Below are 22,817 nucleotides of genomic sequence, written 5' to 3'. Positions count from 1 at the left end.
GGGACGATATCAATAATGACATCAGAGAGATCTATCTCAGTACCGACATTTTTAGGGTTCGATTACTCCTTGGTATGCTTGCTAGGAATTGAGACAAAAGGTTGAGACATTTTGGAGATTTGAGGTATGGACTACAAAGAGAAGATAGAGAGATGAGAGTGGATGAGAGTAAGGTTAAGAGAGAGAGAGAGAGAGAGAGAGAGAGAGAGAGAGAGAGTAAAGGAGGTAGCGTGAATGATGTTGATAGAATAGCTAGGATGGCCCGTTGGAAAAATAAGGAAAAGTTGTAATGATATTCCTTGAGTTTTATGCACCATTAAGTGGAGGGAAGAGAAAATTTGATTTCCATATCTCCATATCTCCTTATCAGTAATTGCTATAATTCTTCAAGCATATGAATGCCCAATTCGCACCTTAATTTTTCAAACTGATTTGCATCTAAGGCTTTAGTAAAAATATCTTCCAGTTGCTTCTCAGTGGTTACATGTTTAAGATTAACAATTTTGTCTTCAATAAGATCCCTAATAAAATGATGACGAATATCAATATGCTTAGTTTTGCTGTGATGAATAGGATTCTTGGAAATGTTAATGGCACTTATATTGCCACAATATAATGTCATGACATTTTGCTGGACATTATATTCTTCTAGCATCTGTTTCATTCAAATTAATTGAGAACAGTTGCTTCCTGCTGCAATATATTCAGCCTCATCCGTAGATTAAGACACACTATTTTTCTTCTTGATGAACCAAGATATAAGATTATTTCCCAAGAATAAACATCCTCTAGAAGTGCTATTTCTATCATCGGCAATGCCTGCCCAATCTGCATCACAGTATCCTATAAGCAAGGAATTTGCATTATGGGAATACAACATTCCATAGTCACTAGTTCCATTTATATACTTCAGGATCCTTTTCACTTGAGTAATATGACTTATTTTGGATTCAGACTGATACCTTGCACATACTCCTACAACAAATGTAATGTCAGGTTTGTTAGTTGTGAGATACAACAAACTACTAATCATACTCCTGTACAGACTTTGATCCACATTTACACCTTTTTCATCTTTAGTCAATTTCAAGTGAGTTGGTGCAGTTGTCCTTTTATGACTAGCATTTTCCATGACAAACTTCTTTACTATACTCTTAGAATACTTGCTTTGAGAGATGAAGATAATATCATCCATTTGTTTGACTTGAAGCCCAAGAAAGTAAGCCAATTCACCAACATGACTCATTTCAAATTCAGATTGCATCAGCCTGACAAAATGTTGGACCATCTAGCTCAACATCCTTCCAAGCACAATGTTATCAACATATATTTGAGCTATCATTAGTTTACCATGCTTTTCTTTAACAAACAATGTCTTGTTTGTTCCTCTTTTCCTATATCCATTATTGACAAGGAACTCAGTGAGCCTTTCATACCAAGCCCTAAGTGCTTTCTTTAATCCATGGAGAGCTTTCCTTAGTTTGTAAACATGATCTGGAAAGTTAGGATCTATGAACCCTTTGGTTTGTTCAACATAGACTTCTTCATTCAAGTACCCATTTAAGAAGACACATTTCACATCCATTTGAAATAGCTTCAATTTAAGCAAACAAGCCACTCCTAACAGTAGTCTTATTGACTCAAGACGAGCAACAGGGGGGAAAGTCTCATCAAAATCAACCCCTTAAATTTGAGTGTACCCTTGAGCAACAAGTCTAGCCTTATTTCTGGTCGCAATTTCTTTTTCATCAGATTTTTTCCTATAGATCCATTTTGTCCCAATAAAATTCCTTCCTTTAGGCCTAGGAACTAAGTCTCATACTTAATTTCTTATAAACTTTCCTAATTCTTCTTGGATAACATTGATCCAAAATTCACCAGTCAAGGCTTCCTTCACATTTTTAGGTTCAAACTTAGAGGCAAAATAAGCATTTGAAATCACATGTCTAGATCTAGTGGTGACCCCTTCATTAAGATTTCCAATAATGAGTTATGTTGGATGATCTTTCTGAATTCTGATAGAGGGACCTTTGTTGCCTTGATGGTTGTCTGGTTCAGTGCCTGCTGGTTCACTGTTTAACTCAATAACTTCCTCATTTTCATAAGTGTCAATCTGCTAAGATGATGTGCCAACATCTTCATCAACATCAGTCCTTTTTTCTGTGATATTATCATCTACTACAATGTTGATGGATTCCGACATGACTTTGATTCTGGAATTAAAAACTCTATACGCTTTGTTTTTTGTAGAGTACCCCAGAAATATTCCTTCGTCACTCTTGGGATCAATCTTTCTTCTTTGTTCACGATCAGCCAAAATATAACATTTTCTTCCAAATACATGAAAGTATTTGACAATGGGCTTCCTTCCTTTCCATAATTCATAAAGAGTAGCTGAAGTACCAGTTCTTAGAGTGACTCTATTATGAATAAAGCATGCAATATTCATTGCTTCGGCCCAAAAATGGTAGGGTAGTTGCTTGGCATGAAGCATGACTCTAGTTGATTCTTGTAGAGTTATATTCTTGTGTTCAACAACACCGTTTTGCTGAGGGGTGATGGGAGAAGAGAACTCATGAACAATACCTTTAGAGGAGCAAAATCCAGCAAATTTTCTATTTTCAAATTCCTTCCCGTGCTCACTTCGAATCCTGACAATTCCACTTTCCTTCTCTCTTTGAAGCCTTTGACGTAAATCTTTGAACACCTCAAAGACATATGATTTTTCCTTGATGAAGCTCACCTAAGTGAATCTTGAAAAATCATCAACAACTACATATGCATATCTTTTTCCACCAAGGCTCTCGACCTGCATAGGCCCCATTAAGTCCATATGAAGAAGTTCTAGAACTTTTGAAGTGGTTTGATGTTGCAACTTCGGATGTGACATCTTGGTTTGCTTCCCAATTTGAAACTTACCACAGACTTTACCTTCTTCAATATTGAGCCTTGGAATACCTCTGATGGCTTATTTTGATACAATCTTTTTCATGCCTTTCAGATGTAGATTTCAAAGTTTTTGGTGCCATAGGTTGACTTCGTCTTCTTTAGATATCAGGCATGTGGAAGAGCAAATAATTTCTTGAGATGTCCACAACTAACAGTTGTCCTTAGACCTGACTCCCCTCATCAGAACTTCAGTTTTCTCATTAGTGACCAAACACTCTGATTTTGTGAAATTAACTTTAAGACCCTCATCACATAGTTGACTGATACCAATCAAATTAGTAGTCATGCCTTTTACCAACAGGACATTACCAAGACTTAGGAGTCATGTATAAGCTAGTCTTCCAACTTCTTTAATTTCACCTTTAGCCCCATCTCCAAGCGTGACATTACCGGTTGAGTAGGACTTGATATTCTCCAAGAACTTCTTGACACGTGTCATGTGTCTCGAACATCCACTGTCAGCACTAGGCTTGGGTATCCACTCCTTCCTAATGTTAGTTACCATTTGATTAGCCCTGGGCTATGTTGGATACCTGGGACATCCATACAGTTTGAAGCATAAGGGCTTTATATGACCATATTTTCCACAGTAATGACATCTCCAATATAATAACTTGCCTTCAGTTTGAGAATTCTGATGTCTGACATGATATTGAGTCAAATGTTTAGACATTACAGGCTTAGACTCCCTTTTAGGAAGAACAAAGTTGGTCATAGAGCTTTCTCCTTGTTTTTCCAGAGATTGATAATTAAAGTCAATCCCCCTCAGATCTCCATCCACTTTTCCAATTTGTAAAACTTCATCTAACACATTAGATCCCTTGTTCAACATTCTTACAACCTTTTTTATGTTATCAAGTTTGGAAGTCAACGGTATCACCTCATCTTGAAGATCATAGATGGTATATTAATATCTTTCTTTTTCAGCCTGTAGTTGAGATATAATTTTATTCTATTTTTCTCCCAACTGACACACTTCTTCACTTTTGATGCATAGTTCTCTGTAGGAGGCAGCCAATTCCTCATAGGATAATTCTTCATCACATGAATCTTCATCCGATTCATATCTTCCAATTAACTTAGTTACATGTTTAGAAACTTCATCCTCAGGTTCACTTTCAGAGTTATCATCATCATACAAAGAGACAGACAACCCCTTTTTTGTTTCTTGAGATAGGTAGGACATTCTGCTCTAATGTGTCGAAATCCTTCACACCCATGACAATGAATGCCTTTACCTTCCAATTCAAGTATCAAGGAGATACTCGAAAGGCTCACACAATACAAAGACACGAAACCCTAACTTCGACAATATTCAACACTGTTTCAATACCTACTAAGGCTTAGAGACGATCTATATATAGCATTTGAATGGTATGAGCTTCGAGCTTAATTCACAACAGATCCAAGGACTCTGTACAATCTTCTGCCGATTTGATTTCAATCAGATCAAATGTTTCCTAAAATATTTTGACATCTTTACTTCGTAAACAAGTCAAGGCAAACTAGTCTTTTTCTTTTTAGAAAACACTCTACATATTTCGTGAACTAAATCTTCAGATATACCATAAAAGGAAACAAATATCACAAGATATTAAACTAAGTCAGGACATCTTGTTCAACATCCGACAATAAGACCTATTTTTCCGGAATATAGTCAATCAGTACATATCTCTCATACCCTAATTTTGTCCGGGGTTTCTCAGCCCTTGGTGACATAAAGTCTTCAATGACATTTTCATCTGTTGAGATCCTTAAGAAGATATCTGCTGCATTTGTCTCTTACTGAAGCATGGGATGGTATGTGCATTTTTGGTTAACAAGGCCCATTCACATAGACATGTCCATAATTAATATTGCCAAGTGTGGTTCAAATCTTTTTACGTCACTGATCCAAAGTCCATTTGATTATCAGTAAGTATTAAGAGACATGATTATTTTTATGATGATCACTTGCCATTAAACCCATTTGCATATCTCAAATATATATGCCAAATCTCTAAACCATTCATAAAAAATCTTAAACTAAACTTGCATCTTTTCTAAGTATGAGTATGTTGGTTTAAGATCAAGATACCACATGCATGAGTATTTAATTGGTTTTTATGATCAAAGTTTGAAATTGCAATATTTTTTTGTGACATGTTTTATTTTAGGCCTTTTGGCACATTTTATTTTGGTTAATATTAATGTGCTAAAGTTAACCAAGTTGAAAATCCATTAAATTGTATTTTTGTCCCAACCCATTTTAGTTTGAGATATAGTTTAAGTTTTATTTTGATTAATACAATTAAATTGTTGAGGCAAGGTTTAAATTTTTTAAAAAAAAGACTAATTGCACAAATAATATTCCAAATAATATTCCAAATAATATTCCAAATAAATTCCAAATAATCCAAAATTACAAATAATCAAAAAAAGGCCAATGCATAATACAAGGGGTTACACGATTAACCCAATTTTTCATAGTCTAAGATATTCTAATTAATTCAAAATTCCTAATGATCCAAATATTTACATAATTATCACAATAAAAAAGATTTTAAATTAAAATTATACATTGTCCAAGAGTTTCTGTTACATCAAAAAAGTTTGAAAAAGTTGGAAACATCCAAAAGTCTCTGTTACACCAAATGAGTCTAAGAAAAATTAAAACATTGTAAATCCAACAGTTTGAAGCAGCAAGCTTCAAAGACCTTGCCAAAGAAGCTCTTCTTGCAGCGCCCCCAATTCCAAAAGCAACTCTTCAAAAACTTTTTCCAAAGCCTATTGAACTTGCAGCGCGCCCTTTTCAATCAATTCACATTTCACTTCACCTGCAAAACCAACTCAAGGGTTAAAACAACTTATCAAATAAGCACTTAAAACTAGAAAATAAATGATAAAATAAATAGATTAATTGTTTACACGATGAATCAAGGTGAACGCTCAAAAACACATTTCATTATCCAAATCAAACAATCTTAAATCCATAGATTAATTATCCCATGAAATCAGGAAGAGATAATCCAACAAGTTATCTCAAAACAAAATTCACAGTATATAACAACAACAAAAAATTAACAGAAGAACATGTTTTGAATATCCAAGAAGAAATTATCAAAATACATTTTTTGTTAACAACAAACCAAACATAGAACGCGTTCTAGAAAATCAAAAGAGAAGATTATCAAAATATTTCTTAACATCAAACCCTAGCATTCAAACCAAACAACAAACAACATTTAACAGTCCAAAAGAAGAAGGAAGAACAGAGGGAGACGAATAGCATAAGGAAAGAGAGAGAAGCTTATCTAGAGCACGGTGGAGGAACTCGTCATCACCGGCGACGTATGCTAAGTAATCTTTTTCTTTCCTTTCCTTGCTCGAATCCATGTGCTTGTGGTTCGTCACTACAAAATAGACAGAAACCCTATATTAATTTCACATAATCATGATTCTTGAAGGGTAGATCTTAAATTTAGGTTTCGGGTTTTCTTGTTTTCTTACCGCCGATCCGGCCATTTAAGGGAGAGTTTGAAAAAACCAGGGTCGGATTTGGATAGAGGAGCGAAAAACAAGTAGGGTTTGTGTTTGGATTTTTTGGATTGGGGTTGGAAGTCGCCGGAGAAGAGGGCGGCGCCGCCACGGTTGGCCGGCCGCCACCGTCTTCTCTGGCAGGTTCGGGCGTGAGAACGATGATGGAGATGATGAAGAAGTTGCAGAGCAACTTGAGTGTGGAAGTGAAGAGAGAGAGTGAGAACAAGAGAATGGCCCTTTTGTCTCTCAAATTTGGTTGTTATGTGTTGTTTAAAATGGTTGCATGGGCGCCACATGGCACCTTTTGCCAGCGCCACGCGTTTGGTTGACTTCTGAGTCAACCAGGGGATCCTGTGTGGATCCCTCCACCATATGGTGGTGCACCCTCACATCCCTACCTCTTGATGCGCTGGATGAGTCAAAGTCTTCCCATCATGTGGCCCAGACATCTCCACAAGGTCAATGTTTGACCAGGCCATTCAGGGCCTTGATAATTTCATTTTTGGCCAAATTCAGTTTGGGCCCAACGTTTTTTTTGCTAATAAACTCCCTGATTTTTCAGCTTAGCCCATTTTCTTTTATATTTTTTTAGTTAATTTATTCAACTTATTTTCTTTTATTTATGTACATATAAAACACATACATTAAATTTTTATGGCTATCAAACAAAAATAAAACAATATTTTATTTTATTTACTTTCTTTCAAAATTATATAATTATATATTATTATAATTATTATTATTATTATTATTATTATTATTAATACTTAATAGTAAATATGCAATTATATTGTTATTATTATTATTAATATTTAATAAATATGTAATTATTTGGTTATATTCATTATTTTTTAATTACTTATTATTTAATTAAAATAATCTACTAAATATTTAATTAATTAATTATATTATTATTAATGTCATTTATAATTTAGATGATTGTTTATTTTTGTGGAGTGTATATGCATGATTATTCTTTATTTATTTATTTATACCGAGCCTTGAGTGCACATGAATGACATGTTATAATTGTGACAAAATTATGCCGCTTTCACCGATTTAAAATCATTCGAGCCAATTTCAAAAATAAATCACATACTTCTCGATTCAAAGTCGAGCCCATTTTCAAAACACCTTTGTAAGTCGATTACTTGTAAAAGTATCGCCATCAACCTCACATGGCTTACTCTTGGGCCTTCTTACAATGAGACCTATTCAGTTTTTATTAATCGATTAGATGAACTATTCACTAAATAAATTCAATTCATTCACAAAAAATACAAATTTAAAACCTCGATCCAACATCGAGTACTCTTTATTAAGAATTAAAAACACCTAATCACAATCAAATACTATTTCACTTAAGAATAAAAGAGGTAATGGTTTTGAGTTTTCAACTCCTCTCCCGATTATTTGAAGACGAACTCTTGTACTCGATTAATCAAACAATCGTCATCTCTAATTTACCTATGCACAAACAAATCAAATTCTTTTACAATAAGAAATAAAAAGGGAGATAACTTTGAGTCTTCAATTTTTTCTCCTCGACTATTTGAGTACAAGTTCTTTTACTTGTTTAGTCAAATAATTGTCGTTCCTCTACAAATCTCCAAACCCCGATTAAATCAAAACATTTTCACAGTAAGTTAAATGAAAAAGGAGTTGACTTTGAGTTTTCAACTTCACTCCTCAATTGGTCGAATACGAGTTCTCTTACTCGGTCAGTCGAACAATTGTCATTTTTTCGCAAACATACAACTTAATCAAGTCACTTTCATAACAAATTATACGAAAAAGAAGATGGTTTTGAGCTTTCAACTCCTCTTCTCAAATGCTTGGATATGAATTATCTTACTCAGCCATTCAAGTACTTGTCGTTCATTATAAAATACGTCAACCATATACAACCTCATCTTCATAAATATTCAGATGAAACAGAAAATGGTTTAGAGTCTTCTATTCCCTTTCTCGATTATTAGGATACGAGTTGTCTTACTCGATTATCCGAGTATTCGTCATCTTTCCAAAACACCTTAACTATTATCAAATATTTCCTATATTTAAAGATGAAAAAGAAAGTGGTCTAGAGTCTTCTACTCCCTTTCCCGACTGTTAGGATACGAGTTGTCTTACTCGACTATCCGAGTGATCGTCATCTAACCAAAAACATCTCAACCAATCAAAACATCCAACATATTAATCCCACTTGTCGCCTCCGTGCGACCTAAACTCTTTTCAAAAGAACATCATTTAATCCTTTCTAACGCGCATAACAAACCAATGCTTAAGCCTCCGCCGAGAGTAGACAAGCCAACGTTTAGCCTTTAGGATGTGATCTAAACAATGTTCATTAAAAAACACTAACCAACCGTAGTTCCCCGAACTACGAATGCTCTGACTTCCTTATTGCACTATAAGGATACGTAGGCACGAGATTGCGAGATCTTGGCGAGCACACTAATAAAAAACCTCCCCTTTCCCTTTCTGGGGTTCTCATCCATTTCTATTTTTTAATATTTTATAACCCAAAGATAACAAACAAACATAAATTAACACTCGAAACGCACATTAGAACTAAAAGGTTCCCGTTGAGTACAACGGACGTAAGGGGTGCTAATACCTTCCCCTTACGTAATCCACTCCCGAATCCAAATATGGTTGCGACGACCATTATTCTATTTCCTAAAGGTTTTATCGATATTTTCCTATTCCTTCATTGGGATAAATAAAGTTCGGTGGCGACTCTGTTCGAACATAAATTTTTCCGCGACCATCGCGAGGGATCGTATTTTTCGAGATGCGACAATATCAAATATAACAATTTGTATAAAAGTATGGTCTTGGATATAATATTATAGCTGAAGTTGATCCATATAGTCGAGTCACTTAGAGTGATAAGGTTTTGTAGTTGTTGTTATACTATTATTTATGTCTTCTTCTAATTCCTTGAATTATTTATTGTTTCATTATATAATTTTTTCTTTTTGTAGAAAATAATTAAAGGTATTTTTGATAATTAAATAATGAATATCATATTAAATTTAGAAAACGACAATTAAATGTAAATATGTTTTTTGTATTCAACTCTAAAAACACAATTTAGAAAAGCGAAATAGTAAAAAAGAATATTCGTCTTAACTAAAAGTTTTAAATTTGAATTCATCTCTAAAAATACAACATTGTTAAATCTCTTTGTGTGCAAAGGATCAATGATTTATAAAAATAAAACTTAAACACTTGTAATTTCAGAAAAAGTGACCATAACAATTAGAGTTGAAATATGAATAAAATTTGATCGGAATTATGTCGTCAAAGATTCAAATCCTATCCTAATAAAAGTTATTTCAACCGGAAACATGTAAGCCAAATGAACATGTATATTGATAGAATCACTTTATGCATTGTAAGAAGCTTACACACCTCAAAAAATTGTTTATGGACTAGAAAGAAAATAAGACTGAAACCTCAGTTTTGTGGCCTAATTGCAATATAACTCCTAACATGATGCTTGCCATCAGTCCAATCCAACCTCCCAAATACATAATCAATACTACTACTATTCTTATTCTTAGTTAGAGACCTCAAACTCAAAGTCACTCTAAACTCTCTCTTTTCACCCTTTTCCTTAAACCTTAGTACATTAGGCTCTACAGAGACTAAAACCTCGTCAGGCGCTGCGACACGAACCACATATATGCTTGGCGGTCCAACATTGGTAAGTGTACGAGTCACATTTAGAGAATGTCCAATCTTTAAGTTAGGAATTGTGATTGTTGGATAGTTGAAATCTACTAAACTGAAATATTTCGGACAAGCGTATGGCTTGCGGTAGAACACACTAAGATGAGAGTCTTTGTAGCCACGATTGCACAAATAGTTCATGTAGTCGGTAATATTTTGGTCATAAACAAGTCCAGGGTCCACGGCGCGGTTAGGTTGGACATGCCCTGCGCCAAATGCAAAAGGAGTTGCCTTTTGCCGCGACGAGTCCGTTATAAGCTGACCAGTATTATCTTTTATTCTCGCTGCAACAATACGATTAAGATTAAGATTAAGATTGTATGATAAATTAGAGTCCAGAACCATATAGGTCAATAAAAAGTCTATGTTACCCGTGGTCATAATCGCGGACTTAATAGCAGCTGGACTCCAATCAGGATGAATAGATTTAACTAAACCAACAATGCCGGAAACATGAGGACATGACATTGAAGTTCCTGACAAAGTACTGTAAGAAGATCTGCGTTTATCCGATGCTTGATCAGAAGGAGATGCAGCTTCACTAAAAGCAGCAATTATGTCAACTCCCGGGGCCGTAATGTCGGGCTGAAACACGTAAAACCAAAATTCCATTGACACAGTTCACATGAGATTTTAAGAAAAAAAACAAAACATATATTTAACCTTGAGGATTGATGGATCAAGAGAATTAGGCCCTCTTGATGAAAAGGAAGCCATAAATGGAGCTGGCTTTACACCCATCTGTGTTTCCACTCTAGAGATTGAAGCCATAGGAGACCTGCATAATACATGCTATGTAAGAAAAATCAAGATTGTGTTCGTAAAACTATGAAGAACTTATCCAGCATATATTACTTGGTGGAGTTGATGTAATTAAAAAGGTAGATTCCATCTTTAAAGGTAATATGCGAAGCGGGAAGCACATGAGCATCAGCTATAATGTCATTTTCTCCTTCTTTGTTATTAGCCAAAACCATACCAACAGCGCCAGCACGAGCAGCTTGGACACCCTTGTCCGCTCTATCATTGTCACCGCGTAGACAAACCAATATTTTTCCTTTAACCTTTGTCGGATCAAGAGTTCCATTCTTGCAAAGCAAGCTACAAAATTGGAACAGATTAGAGTAAGATAGAGTTAATTTTCACTAAACAAAACTTCAAAAAAGGTTGCTAGAAAAATATTCTTACGCGTTAGCTGAAGATGCGTTATGAGCTCTGGCATCGGCTGCGCTTAATAAAGGGTAAAGCTTGTTAGGTGGCAAGTTGGACTCTGAAAGGCTAGCTCCCTGAGGACCAAGAGAATGAACATCATTGTGATATAATCCTATAACAGTAACATTTTTATATAAAAAACCAAAATTTGTTTAATAAAATACCTCGAGTATTTTCTTGTTACCAAGTGTAACAAAACTAGTAAAAGATCGATCCATTGTGCTTGCACCAACTGTGATAGACCATGGTTCCAAGTTAGATACTGTGTGAGGAGAAGGCCCTGTGTTTCCTGCAGAACTTACTACAACAATGCCCTGAGCAACAGCATGGAAAGATCCTATGGAAGTACTGCTTTCAAAAAACTCAACTGGACTACCACCCAAAGACGCGGAAATCACATCAACACCGTCACTTATGGCGGCTTCAAAAGCAGCCAAAATGTCTGCTTCGTAACATCCGCCACCAATAGCAAGTGGCGGCCAACACACCTTATAGGCTGCAACTCGGGCTTGTGGTGATCCGCCACTTGCTGTTCCATTTCCATATCCAAATATATTTGCATTCGCTACGAAATTTCCTCCAGCGGTTGATAAAGTATGTGTGCCATGACCATCGAGGTCGCGTGCGCTGTTAAATGTTACATTTTTAGCATCACCGAGATCTGCCAAATAGCCTTTGTAAAAATATCTTGCTCCAATAAGCTTTCTATTTTTCATGAGCATTCAAAAAAGAGTAAGATATATATTTACTACGTCCTTTATATAAGGATTAATTTGTTTCATAAATAAGGCTCAAAAATAAACCTGTTGCAGTGAAAATTATCGGTATTATTTTTGTCAACTTGACAAATTCCATGCCATCGGGTTGGAATTGGACCAACTCCTTCGTCATTAAAGCTCATTGATTCAGGCCAAACACCTATCACAATTATAGAATATTTTATAAGAGTTTGGTTGTGTGTTAATAAGAGTTTGATAGTTTCACTGTCTGTATATATAAATCAGTTTTAACATAAGATACTATATAAATTTTAAAATAACCATAAAAAAGTGTTGTGACTTGTGATGCAGCAAAGTTATTTGTTCTTATTGAATGTTAACCTAAAATTATGCTATAAGACAATTTAGAACATCACTTAAGTGAGTCATGTCCCATTCATGTGTCATTTTTATTCTCATTCAACTTTCTCTCTTGTGTCTCCTTGCCTTCTACCAGCCTTATATTAATGAAACTTCTCATTTCCGATGTTGACTTCTTCCTCTTTACACTATTTCCGATGTCGTCTTCTCCTCTTTGTCCCATTTGTGACGTTGTCTTCTTCTTCTTTGCACCATTTCTGACTTTGTCTTATTAAAGGTGGTCCTGTTTATATTAATTATTAATAGTTGTTTTCTCTATTTGTTATAGCATATAAGGTTTTTACATAAAAGTGTTTTTTCTCTATCAGATTGTTACAGACACATGTTTTTTCTCTATCCGGTGTTGTTATAGCATACTAGGTTATAATATAAACATGTTATTTTCTCTATCAAATTGTAACAACATATTAGATTGTTGTTATAGAAACTTGTTATTTTTTCTATGAAGTTGTTATAGTATATTAAGTTGTTATAGAAATATGTGATATCCTCTATTTATTTTGTCTAATTTATATGGTTAACGTCAATTTTGAAATAATTTATTTGTGGTGTTTATTTTTTAGGAATAATTGTATGGAGATGAATGATAATAATGAAGTTGGTTTAGCTTTATCTTCAAAAGTCTTTTGTTATAGTATATTAGGTTGTCATAGAAACATATGATATTCTCTATTTATTTGGTATAACTTATATGGTTAATGTCAATTTTGAAATAATTTATTTGCTGTGTTTATTTTTTAGGAATAATTGTATGGAGATGAATGATGATAATGAATTTGTTTTAGTCTTACCTTCAAAAGTCTTTTGTTATAGTATATTAGGTTGTTATAGAAACCTGTGATATTTTCTGTTTATTTGGTATAATTTATATGGTTAATGTCAATTTTAAAATAATTTATTTGCTGTGTTTGTTTTTTAGAAATAATTGTATGGAGATGAATGATAATAATGAAGTTGGTTTAGTCTCACCTTCAAAAGTCTTCAACGATCTAGAAAATATGTCAGAGAAATGGATGGATTCTTGTGTGCAATGATAAACTCAAACCTGTGATTGACAAAGTATTTGATACTTTAATAGAAGTGATTTTTATAAAAAAATTGCACTCAAAAGATATCTTCATTAGAAAATTCTTTTGAGCAACATCTTTTTTGTTTGCTCTTTAAAACCATCTTTAGAGAAAAAAATTACTTCCACTTAACACCATTTTTATTCTTTGTTCTTTGTTTTCATCGAACTTTGCACACTAAAACCAACAACAACATGTGCATAACTTTTATAAAAATTACTTCCTTCTATTAAAGCATCAAATATCCTTTCATCCACATGTTTGAGTTCATTACCACACAAGAATCCATTCCTCTAACATATTTTGTATATCATTAAAACCTTTTGAAGGTTAGGCTAAACCGACTTCATTATCATCCATATGAATAAAATTATTCCTAAAAAATAAACACAACAAATAAATAATTTCAAAATTGACATTAACCACATAAATTATACCAAAAAAAAAGATTTCTATAACAACCTAATATATTATAACAACTTGATAAAATAAATAACAAATTTCTATAACAATTCTATAACAACCTAATATGCTATAACAATCTTATAGAGAAAATAGCACGTTTATATAACAACTAGTATGTTATAACAACCTGATAAAGTAAAAATATGTTTCTATAACAACCTAATATGCTATAACAAACCTAATAATGTAAAAATCATATTTCTATAACAACCTAATATGTTATAACAACATGAAAGAGAAAAAAATACATTTATGTAACAACCTGATATGCTATAACAAATAGAGAAAACAACTACTGATAATTAATATAAACAACACCACACTTAATAAGACGACTTCAAAATGGTGCGAAGAAGAAGACGGGGTCGGAAATGGTGCAAACGGGAAGAAGACACCATCAGAAATGATGCAAAAAAGAAGAAGACGTCGTCGGAAATGAGAAGTCTCGTTAGTATAAGGCTGGTAGAAGGAAAATAATACATGAGAAGAAGAATTAGTAGCGCTAATGAATTTGACAGTGGAGGAGATAAAAAGTTGAATGAGAATAAAAATGCCACATGACTCACTTAAGTTATGTTCTAGTCACACCTACTTATTTTAATCTAATGGTTCAGATTTATTCTCATATTCTCACATTAAAATATCATTCTCATAGTATATATATATATATATATATATATATATATATATATATATATATATATATATATATATATATATATATATATATATATATATATATATATATATATATATATATATATATATATATATATATATATATATATATATATATATATATATATATATATATATATCATTTAAAGGATAGAAAAGGGATCTCCAATTTTCTTAGAAAACACAAAGATATGAGCTCTACACAACCCATACGTGGGTGAGCTTTCAACACATTAAAACACCTTAAAGCATCAGATAACCCTTAACATAAAGGGTTATCCCCTCATTGTACTTTTGAGTAAGTACAACTCGTGTACATTGTAGAGTCCAGTAATATTGATTTGAGCCACACTAATGTTTCATTCATCAGTCGCCTTAGTTACCCCCTCAACATGTTGGAAGAACGAGGCGTTATAACACCAACCAACGCAGATGTGCTCGTTTACACCATTACATGAGGGGTTTTTGGAGGTGGAGAATCAAATGTGCCAGCTGGAAATATGCTTAGCAGGTTTTAGGAGGGGATGGCATACCCACCAGCTCTAAATCAAATTTGGAAAGGGATCCAGAAACTGAAATTATTATTTTTCTAGTAGAGACGTCATTGGCGTAAATCCCTCATAACAATTATCTCATAGTCATAAAAATATAGTATGACAATTGGGATATAAAATAGGTGTTATTTGGTCCTAGAAGCTCAAACTATGTCCTATTTTGGGATGCATTTGAAAGGCTCCAACTAGATCCGGATGACATCCAAACATTTTGAGGTTCCCTAGTGGGCTCTCTAGCAAACACGTACAAGTACGTGTCACATACCTCTCGAAACTGTGTTCGGGATAGACAAGAACGCAAAGACAATCAAGGTCAGATATCTCTTAGTAAAAGCCATTTTTCCATACAACATCATTGTGGGGCGTCCCTCCTTCTACCTGCTAAGGGGAGCCCTGTCAACCATGCATTTGAGTATGAAATATATGCTACCTAATAGGAGGGTTGGGGTGGTCCAAGGGGATCAAGCAACCGCCTAAGAATGCTACCAGAGTAGTCTCGAAATAAAAAGAGTAGGGATGGTCATAACCTCCATTATGTAACAAGACGAGCAGAAAATGAATGTTGAAAATTTAGATCCCATAATAAAGCCAGAGAAGGAAAGACTAACTCCCACATAAGATCTAAATGAGGTCCACATTGGATCGTGAGATTTCTAAGTCACCAAACTAGGAACCTCCCTCTCTAAAGTAGAAAAAGAAGAGTTGGTCACCCATCTAAAGAGAAATGTCAATTAGTTTTCCTAGATACTCGTCGACATGCTAGGTATAGATGCCAAAATAGTCTGTCATTGCCTCGTCATCGACTTCATAGTGAAACTTGTATATCTGAGATATCGTAAAGTGGACAAAGAGAAACAGACGAAAATTGATAAGGAAGTCAAAAAGTTAAGAAGTTTGGGATTCATAACTGAGATCAAATATACGTACGGGTTGGCTAACACGATCTTGGTTTGGAAGTCATCAAACAAGTTGTGAATGTGCATCAATTTCACCGACCTAAATTCAACGTGTCCCAAGGATCCATGCCATTAATCAATATTAGCATGCTAATTGATGGGTTCTCAGGCTATAAGACTTTGAGCTTCATGGACGATTACTTTATCTACAATCATATAAATATGGATCCTTTGGACATGCTCAAGACGATGTTCATATCCAACTGTGGCAATTACTACTATAATGGCATGCCTATCGGACTAAAGAAAGCAGGCGCCACTTACTAGAGGCTAGTAGATGCAATATTCTCAGGGAAAATAAGGTGGAACCTCAAGCTCTATATCAATCATATGATTGTAAAGACATTAGAGGAGAGAAGGCACCGTACAACCTTAGAGGACGTCTTTGAAGTTAGTAAGGAGTTATAATAAGCGATTGAACCCTACCAAGTTCTCTTTTGGTGTTCCATGTGGAAATTTCCTGAGATTCATGCTAACCAGAAAGGGTATAACAAGTTTCGTAAGGCTCGGGAAACCTCCTCAAAGAGTAGTCTTTGAGGTTCGAGTTTAAAGCCAATAACAACAAAGTTGGGTATGAAGTTATCATCATTGGCATAAATTTACTCATAGAAATGGGCATTTCAAGTCTTAAATCTAGAAGTGATTCTAGTTGGTTGCAAACTAGGTCATCGGGGAATATCAAGGGAAATAAGCTTAGTTGGTCAAGTATCTCACAAAGGTACACAAGTTATATGAACATTTCAAAGCCTTTGAGATAACATATGTGCCAAGGGAACAAAACTCTCTAGCAGGTCTCCTCTATAAGCTCTTTAGTACCATGTCGGGACACAGAAAGACTGTCATACAATAAACTTTATATGCCCCAAACATTGAGACAAAAGAAATCAACGCCATCGAGGTCATCCAACCCAAAAGTTGGATGACGCCTATAATGTGTTACCTAATGACAAACAAACTCCCATCAGACAAGCTGGAGGCGGAAAAAGTCTGAAAGCATATGATAAAATACACCATGGTGTACAGAAAGTTCTATGATATGGGAAGGGCTTCCCTCGTGTTAACGAGATCGCCTTGGTCCTCGCTGAAGTCCACCAAGGAACATGTGGCAGTCATATTGTCAGGTGAGCTCTTGCCTATAAACTACTTAGGGAGGATCATTATTTACCCACCCTGTTGAAGGATAGTATAGAATGCATAAGAAAATGTGACAAGTGTCAGAGACATTCCAACCTACACCACACATCAGTTGGAACTCTTCACTTTGTCACATAGTTGTGGCCACTTTATCACTAGGGCATGGACATATTAGGTCATTTCCCGCTAGCGTCAGGGAAAATGAATTTCTTGATTGTTGGGGTAGACTACTTCACAAAGTGGATAGAGGTGGTGGTTATCTCTAAGATCATAGTAGAAAGGGAGTGGTGGATTTCTTAGACAATGTCACATAATTCGACAACTCAGTTGTGGTGGATTTCTGCCACCACCTAAGAATAAAAACGAAGTTCATCTCGTATGTTAGTGTGTAGGCCAATGGGAAAGCTAAGTTAGAAAACAGGGTGGTATTAGGCCGGATATATAAAAAAACTAGACGACACCAAATGTTTGTGGGTCGAACAACTTCATGAGGTATTATGGTCGTATCACACCACTCCTCATTCAACTATCAAGGAGACTCCTTTTATAATGGTATATAGCATTGATGCCATGCTACAGTTGAGATTGAGACGCCCACATGGAGACGTTCTCAGTTCAACTAAGTGAAAAATGATATATAACGGAAATGTGCGACATCCCCTACATCATGGAATTCTCCACAAAACAAAGATCCACCAAAAGATACAAATTCAAAGTGGTTCCAATGGAACTCAAAAATGTGACATCGTACTTAGGTAAGTGTTTATGACCGCTCGCTTGGGGAAACTGCGGCCTAATTGGGAAGGTATATATCATGTATGCCAAAAACTAGCTCACAATGCCTACAAACTTAAAGAGCTAGATATAAGACTCATCTCAAAAACTCAGAACTCGAGTAACCTGAGATATTATTATAGTTAGTCATTTATTGATTCTTTTTTAATAAGGAGAGAGGTTTTGGGCTTCCAATATATGAATTACCTTTGCATTTTGATTTTAACAATATTAAGGGTAGGTTAACACTATTTTTTTAATGGGGTTTGGGTTTTTTAATGAGGTTAAGCATATTAAATTATGGATTTTCAATGAAGTATCGTTGTTGCCTACGAGGCTATTGAATGTTGAAAATTCGACGAAGTATCCTTGCCACCCACGAGACTTTTGAATGCTAGAAATTCAATGAAGTATCCTTATCGCCCACAAGGCTATTTAATGTTGCAAATTAAATGAAGTATTATTGCCACCCACGACGCTGTTGAAGGCAAGAACATCTATGAAGAATCATTGTCACCCCCGGGGCTATTGAACGCTGGAACTTCAATGAAGTATCCATGTCGCCCATGAAGCTATTGAATGTTGGAACTCCAATGAAGTATTCTTATCGCCCATTAGGCTATTGAATGATATAACTTAAATGAAGTATCATTTCTGCCCACGAGGCTATTAAATTGTTGGAACTTCAATGAATTATCGTTGCCACAAATGAGGCTATTGAATGTTGGAACTTCAATGAAGTATCTTTTCCGCCCATAAGGTTGTTGAATGTTGAAACTTCAATGAAGTATCTTTTCCGCCCACAAGGCTATTAAACCCTGGAACTTCTATGAAATATCCTTGCTGCCTTATGAGGCATACAACCGCCACTAAAGGGTCCTTAAAAAGGGAAAACTCAAGCAACCCTTAAGGGACTTGCCCCAAGTAGTGCTTAAGGGACTCGTCCAAAGCATGAAATTTGTGTAGCCAAAGCAATGTGAACTTTGAAATTAATGGATAAACCATGACAAAGTTAAAAGGGAATCGCCATAAAGTCAGAATGTTTTCATTAATAAGCCTCAGAAGGAATATGATGCCTACAAAATGAGGTAATACAATCAAAAACACCAAAGGGGCTTACATTCAAAGTAAGATTGATTCCTTATATTTTTTATTCTACCCAAGCTTACTTGGGGGACTCGCCTCATGTTTTGCTTAGGGGAGTCGCGAAATCCTAAAACAGTATATATGTTTAGGATAAATTACTTCACCCTTTTCAAGGCCTTGTGTTTGAGGGACTGTGGAATGGGATAGTTTTATTAGGCCCTAATAGAGGTATGAGAAAGTGACAAGGGACTGGGTAGATTTATGTCTAAAGAGCAATATCCACTCAAAATAGATCTATTGGTCGCCCAATTGGGTTGGGTCGCCTGAGATGAACTGCTTGATAAGGCCTGGGTTAAATCCATAATTCACACCACCTATCACACGTGTTTACGACATTGATAAGAAGCATCATACCAGAGAAATAATCAAGGATGAATAAATGTTTCCTCTATGATGGAAAGATGATTCGTCCAACTCTGTTCCATATTTTGGGGTTTTAAAATCCACTCCAACTCTCCAGCCCAAGCCCAAAAAACTCTTTTATATATATTTGGACCTCAAAGGATGACTTCACTTAAAGAGAGAAAATATTACATTATCTTTATAGATGATTACACCATAACGTGTTGTATTTATTTTTTCAAATCCAAGTTAGAGCTTGCATTAGTATTTTGGAGATTTAAGCATTGGATTGAAAAAGAAAACTAGTAGCGAGATTCAAGTTTTGAAATCAGATGATATCACAAAGTACACTTCAAAAAATTCACCATTTTCTACAAAGAGGTAGACATTGAACATCAATCTACATCTCTTTACACCCCTCAACAAAATCAAGTTACTGAAAGAATATCCCAAATGGAGGAGCTTACCATGATTAATAAAAATCATACTGGCTTTTTAAATACATGTTTTTATTCAATAACACGTTTCTATGAATAATTAGAGTTTTGTATTTATATCTTAAAAAATTGTTGAAGGGATGCTAACTTCTCCAAGAGGTTTAGTAAAGAAAAAGCTTGTACAAAATGAATAAAATTGATAATTAACCTTAAGTGGTGAGTGAAAACATATAAATGAAATGTCTATAGAAAACAATAACAATATCTATCAAATGCTTCAAATCATATCTCATAAGCCACATTGCACATAAAAAAATAAAAAAAAAATCAAAAAATCAAAATTCATTACCGGTGTCTAAATTTCCAATAATTATATCTTCTCCTTTGGATTTGCTCCATATTGAACGATTTGAAATAACACCATTTCTTTCAAATCCAAGAAAATCCCATGAATGAGTTGTGTGAAGCTCTCGTGGTTTGTTTAAGAAAATTGATAACACATTTGGATTCTCTGCACCAACAATTACAAAGACTTGATTAAAATAACTATATGTTAAAAATTAAAATGACCATATCAATTACAGTGCAATATAGTTATAAAAAATCATCATTAATAAACAAATAAAGTTACACATCTCACTTGAAATCTTTGCAACTTCATCTTCATCAAGCAATGCCGCAAAGCCATTAAAATATTTACTATAAGAGTAAAATATTGCTTCTTTCGCCTTCTCCGCGCTGTTTAAGAAAAATAATCTCAATATTAAATATTTATTTTTCTATAACAAAATTCATGAAAATAGGGTTAAAATTTTTACCTTCCAATATATGATCCAAGCATAGCATAATGAGAGTTTGTGACAGATTCAACATCAAGAGCTGAAAGTCTTGAACCATAAGATTGTTGTCCTAAGTATACAACATAGGACTAACAAAAACACGACATGAAGAAATTTATGTCAAGAAAAAAAAACATAAGGAAACTTAAAACAAAAAATTAAATGAAATGAATTCCAATGATGTTACAAACTATGGTAACAATTTTTAATGTTATAAACTTACTTTTTTGATAGCTTGGGTGGGTTTATGGAGAAAAAGGCAAAGGAGAAGTAACATTAAGGTATGACCAATGGATGAAAACATTGTTGTTTTTCTCATTAGAATTATGTTTGAGAAAATAACAATGCATTCCACTGTTTTTATAACTTGTTTCTGACTGTTTGTAAAACCAATTTCACCTCCTCTGGTAATAACGATTTGGCCTAAGCGTTGTGAAAAGGCTATAATTTGTTCAACGTTTTTCAGGGTTGTAATAAATAGGTCAATTGAATAGACTATATTAATAATTTAATCTATTTTATAGTATATGTTTGTTTTTTATAAGTATTATTTTTTACCTATGTTAAACTTTCTTCTTTGTGCTTTACTCATTTTTTGCATTTTTTTAATAAATTTATTATTTAAATCAATTTTTTATTTAAAACTTTTTTTAAATTATTCTGTAAAAAATTTTAACAGAACAATATACTTTAGAGAGTGGTAACAAGAGTTCATTTATGCTATCTTTTTAAGTAATTGAACTTTTACTTGATATATTATTTTATTTAAGTGGTAACAATATCATTCTTTCTTTAACATTAATTCTTTTACTAAACTTTTAAAATAATAGAACCCAAAGTGTTTACATTCTCTCTTTAACATTGATTTTACACAAATTTGTTTACTTGCATTTCAAATTTTTATCATTTTTATTTATTTTATTATTATTTATTTAAAATTCAATATCAATTTAACTATCTTTACATTTACCATTTTGTTCCTATTAAAATAAGTGTTTTTTAAAGTTTTTGCTTGCAAATTAAAAAATACAAAAGTAGTTAAAAAATACTATTTTTTTCTGAATTAACCTTATTAATATTATTAACATGTTAAAAGATGAGTATATATTAATATTTAAATGGTACAATTGTAAAAAAAAATTACATTAAAAAATTATAATGACATTTATTTTTGAAATAAATGAGTGTCTTGTTATGATTTAATCGAATTGTCTTAATTAATTATTAATTTAAAAGTATTTATTTTTTGAAAATTTTCTGGAAAAAAAAGTATTGATTTTCTGAAAATTTTATCTGATACCTCTACATTTGTTCCTATATCCCGATAATTTATAAAAAAATATCAACTATGCCCTTATATATTTTTAATTAACTTACCATTTAAAAAAATATTTTTTAACTTTTATTTTGTATTCTGAAATGTTATGCAAAAGAGTTTCGGTAGTCAACTTTTTAATATTTTTTTTACTTTTATTTTGTATATCGAAAGACTTTGCAAAAGAGTTCTGGTAGTTGTCATACCCCAAAATTTACCCTCCATTTTTCCTTTGCATGCATCAAATCATATCATGCATGACTATTGCATTTGGGCATGGGATCACAAGCATCGCCACTTTATGGTTTCATCTTGTTATGCTTGACAACTAACCCTAGCCTCATTGAGAGATTGGTATTTGTTGTTCTTGTTACTCATATAGGTGATCATGCTCCAAATCAAGGCATGACAAAGATCTTTTGATCAAGGGAAATGCAAGTTTGCTCATTGTGATTCAAAGTTGGTCCATGTGTTTGTTTTCATGGCACATCACTCAATCATCAAGCCATTCTCAATATCACTCAAGCCCTAATCAAGTTTCCATCGAGGG

At 33.8% G+C, this 22,817-nt stretch overlaps 2 protein-coding genes across 2 annotated transcripts; both read right to left on the bottom strand.

Annotated features, from left to right (window-relative positions):
• Positions 1-721: 721 nt before the first annotated feature.
• LOC127136392 (uncharacterized mitochondrial protein AtMg00810-like) lies at positions 722-1,288 on the bottom strand. The gene has a single exon (XM_051062952.1). The coding sequence runs from the start codon at positions 1,286-1,288 to the stop codon at positions 722-724; it is 567 nt and encodes a 188-aa protein (XP_050918909.1).
• An 8,539-nt stretch (positions 1,289-9,827) lies between these two features.
• On the bottom strand, positions 9,828-21,340 carry LOC127074065 (subtilisin-like protease SBT5.4). The gene is made up of 11 exons (XM_051015333.1): positions 21,176-21,340; positions 20,932-21,041; positions 20,754-20,851; positions 20,463-20,624; positions 12,225-12,339; positions 11,586-12,126; positions 11,398-11,495; positions 11,065-11,310; positions 10,873-10,987; positions 10,581-10,794; positions 9,828-10,493 (listed from the first exon to the last, which is right to left on the bottom strand). Exons 1-11 carry the CDS (start codon positions 21,269-21,271, stop codon positions 9,934-9,936), a joined length of 2,355 nt encoding a protein of 784 aa, XP_050871290.1. The 5' UTR covers positions 21,272-21,340; the 3' UTR covers positions 9,828-9,933.
• Between the last annotated feature and the right edge of the window lie 1,477 nt (positions 21,341-22,817).

The sequence above is a fragment of the Lathyrus oleraceus genome, chromosome 4, assembly GCF_024323335.1.
Source record: "Lathyrus oleraceus cultivar Zhongwan6 chromosome 4, CAAS_Psat_ZW6_1.0, whole genome shotgun sequence".
Taxonomy (NCBI): Eukaryota; Viridiplantae; Streptophyta; class Magnoliopsida; order Fabales; family Fabaceae; genus Lathyrus; species Lathyrus oleraceus.
Note: the sequence above shows the minus strand (reverse complement) of the source record. Positions and strands in the feature narration are given on the sequence as shown.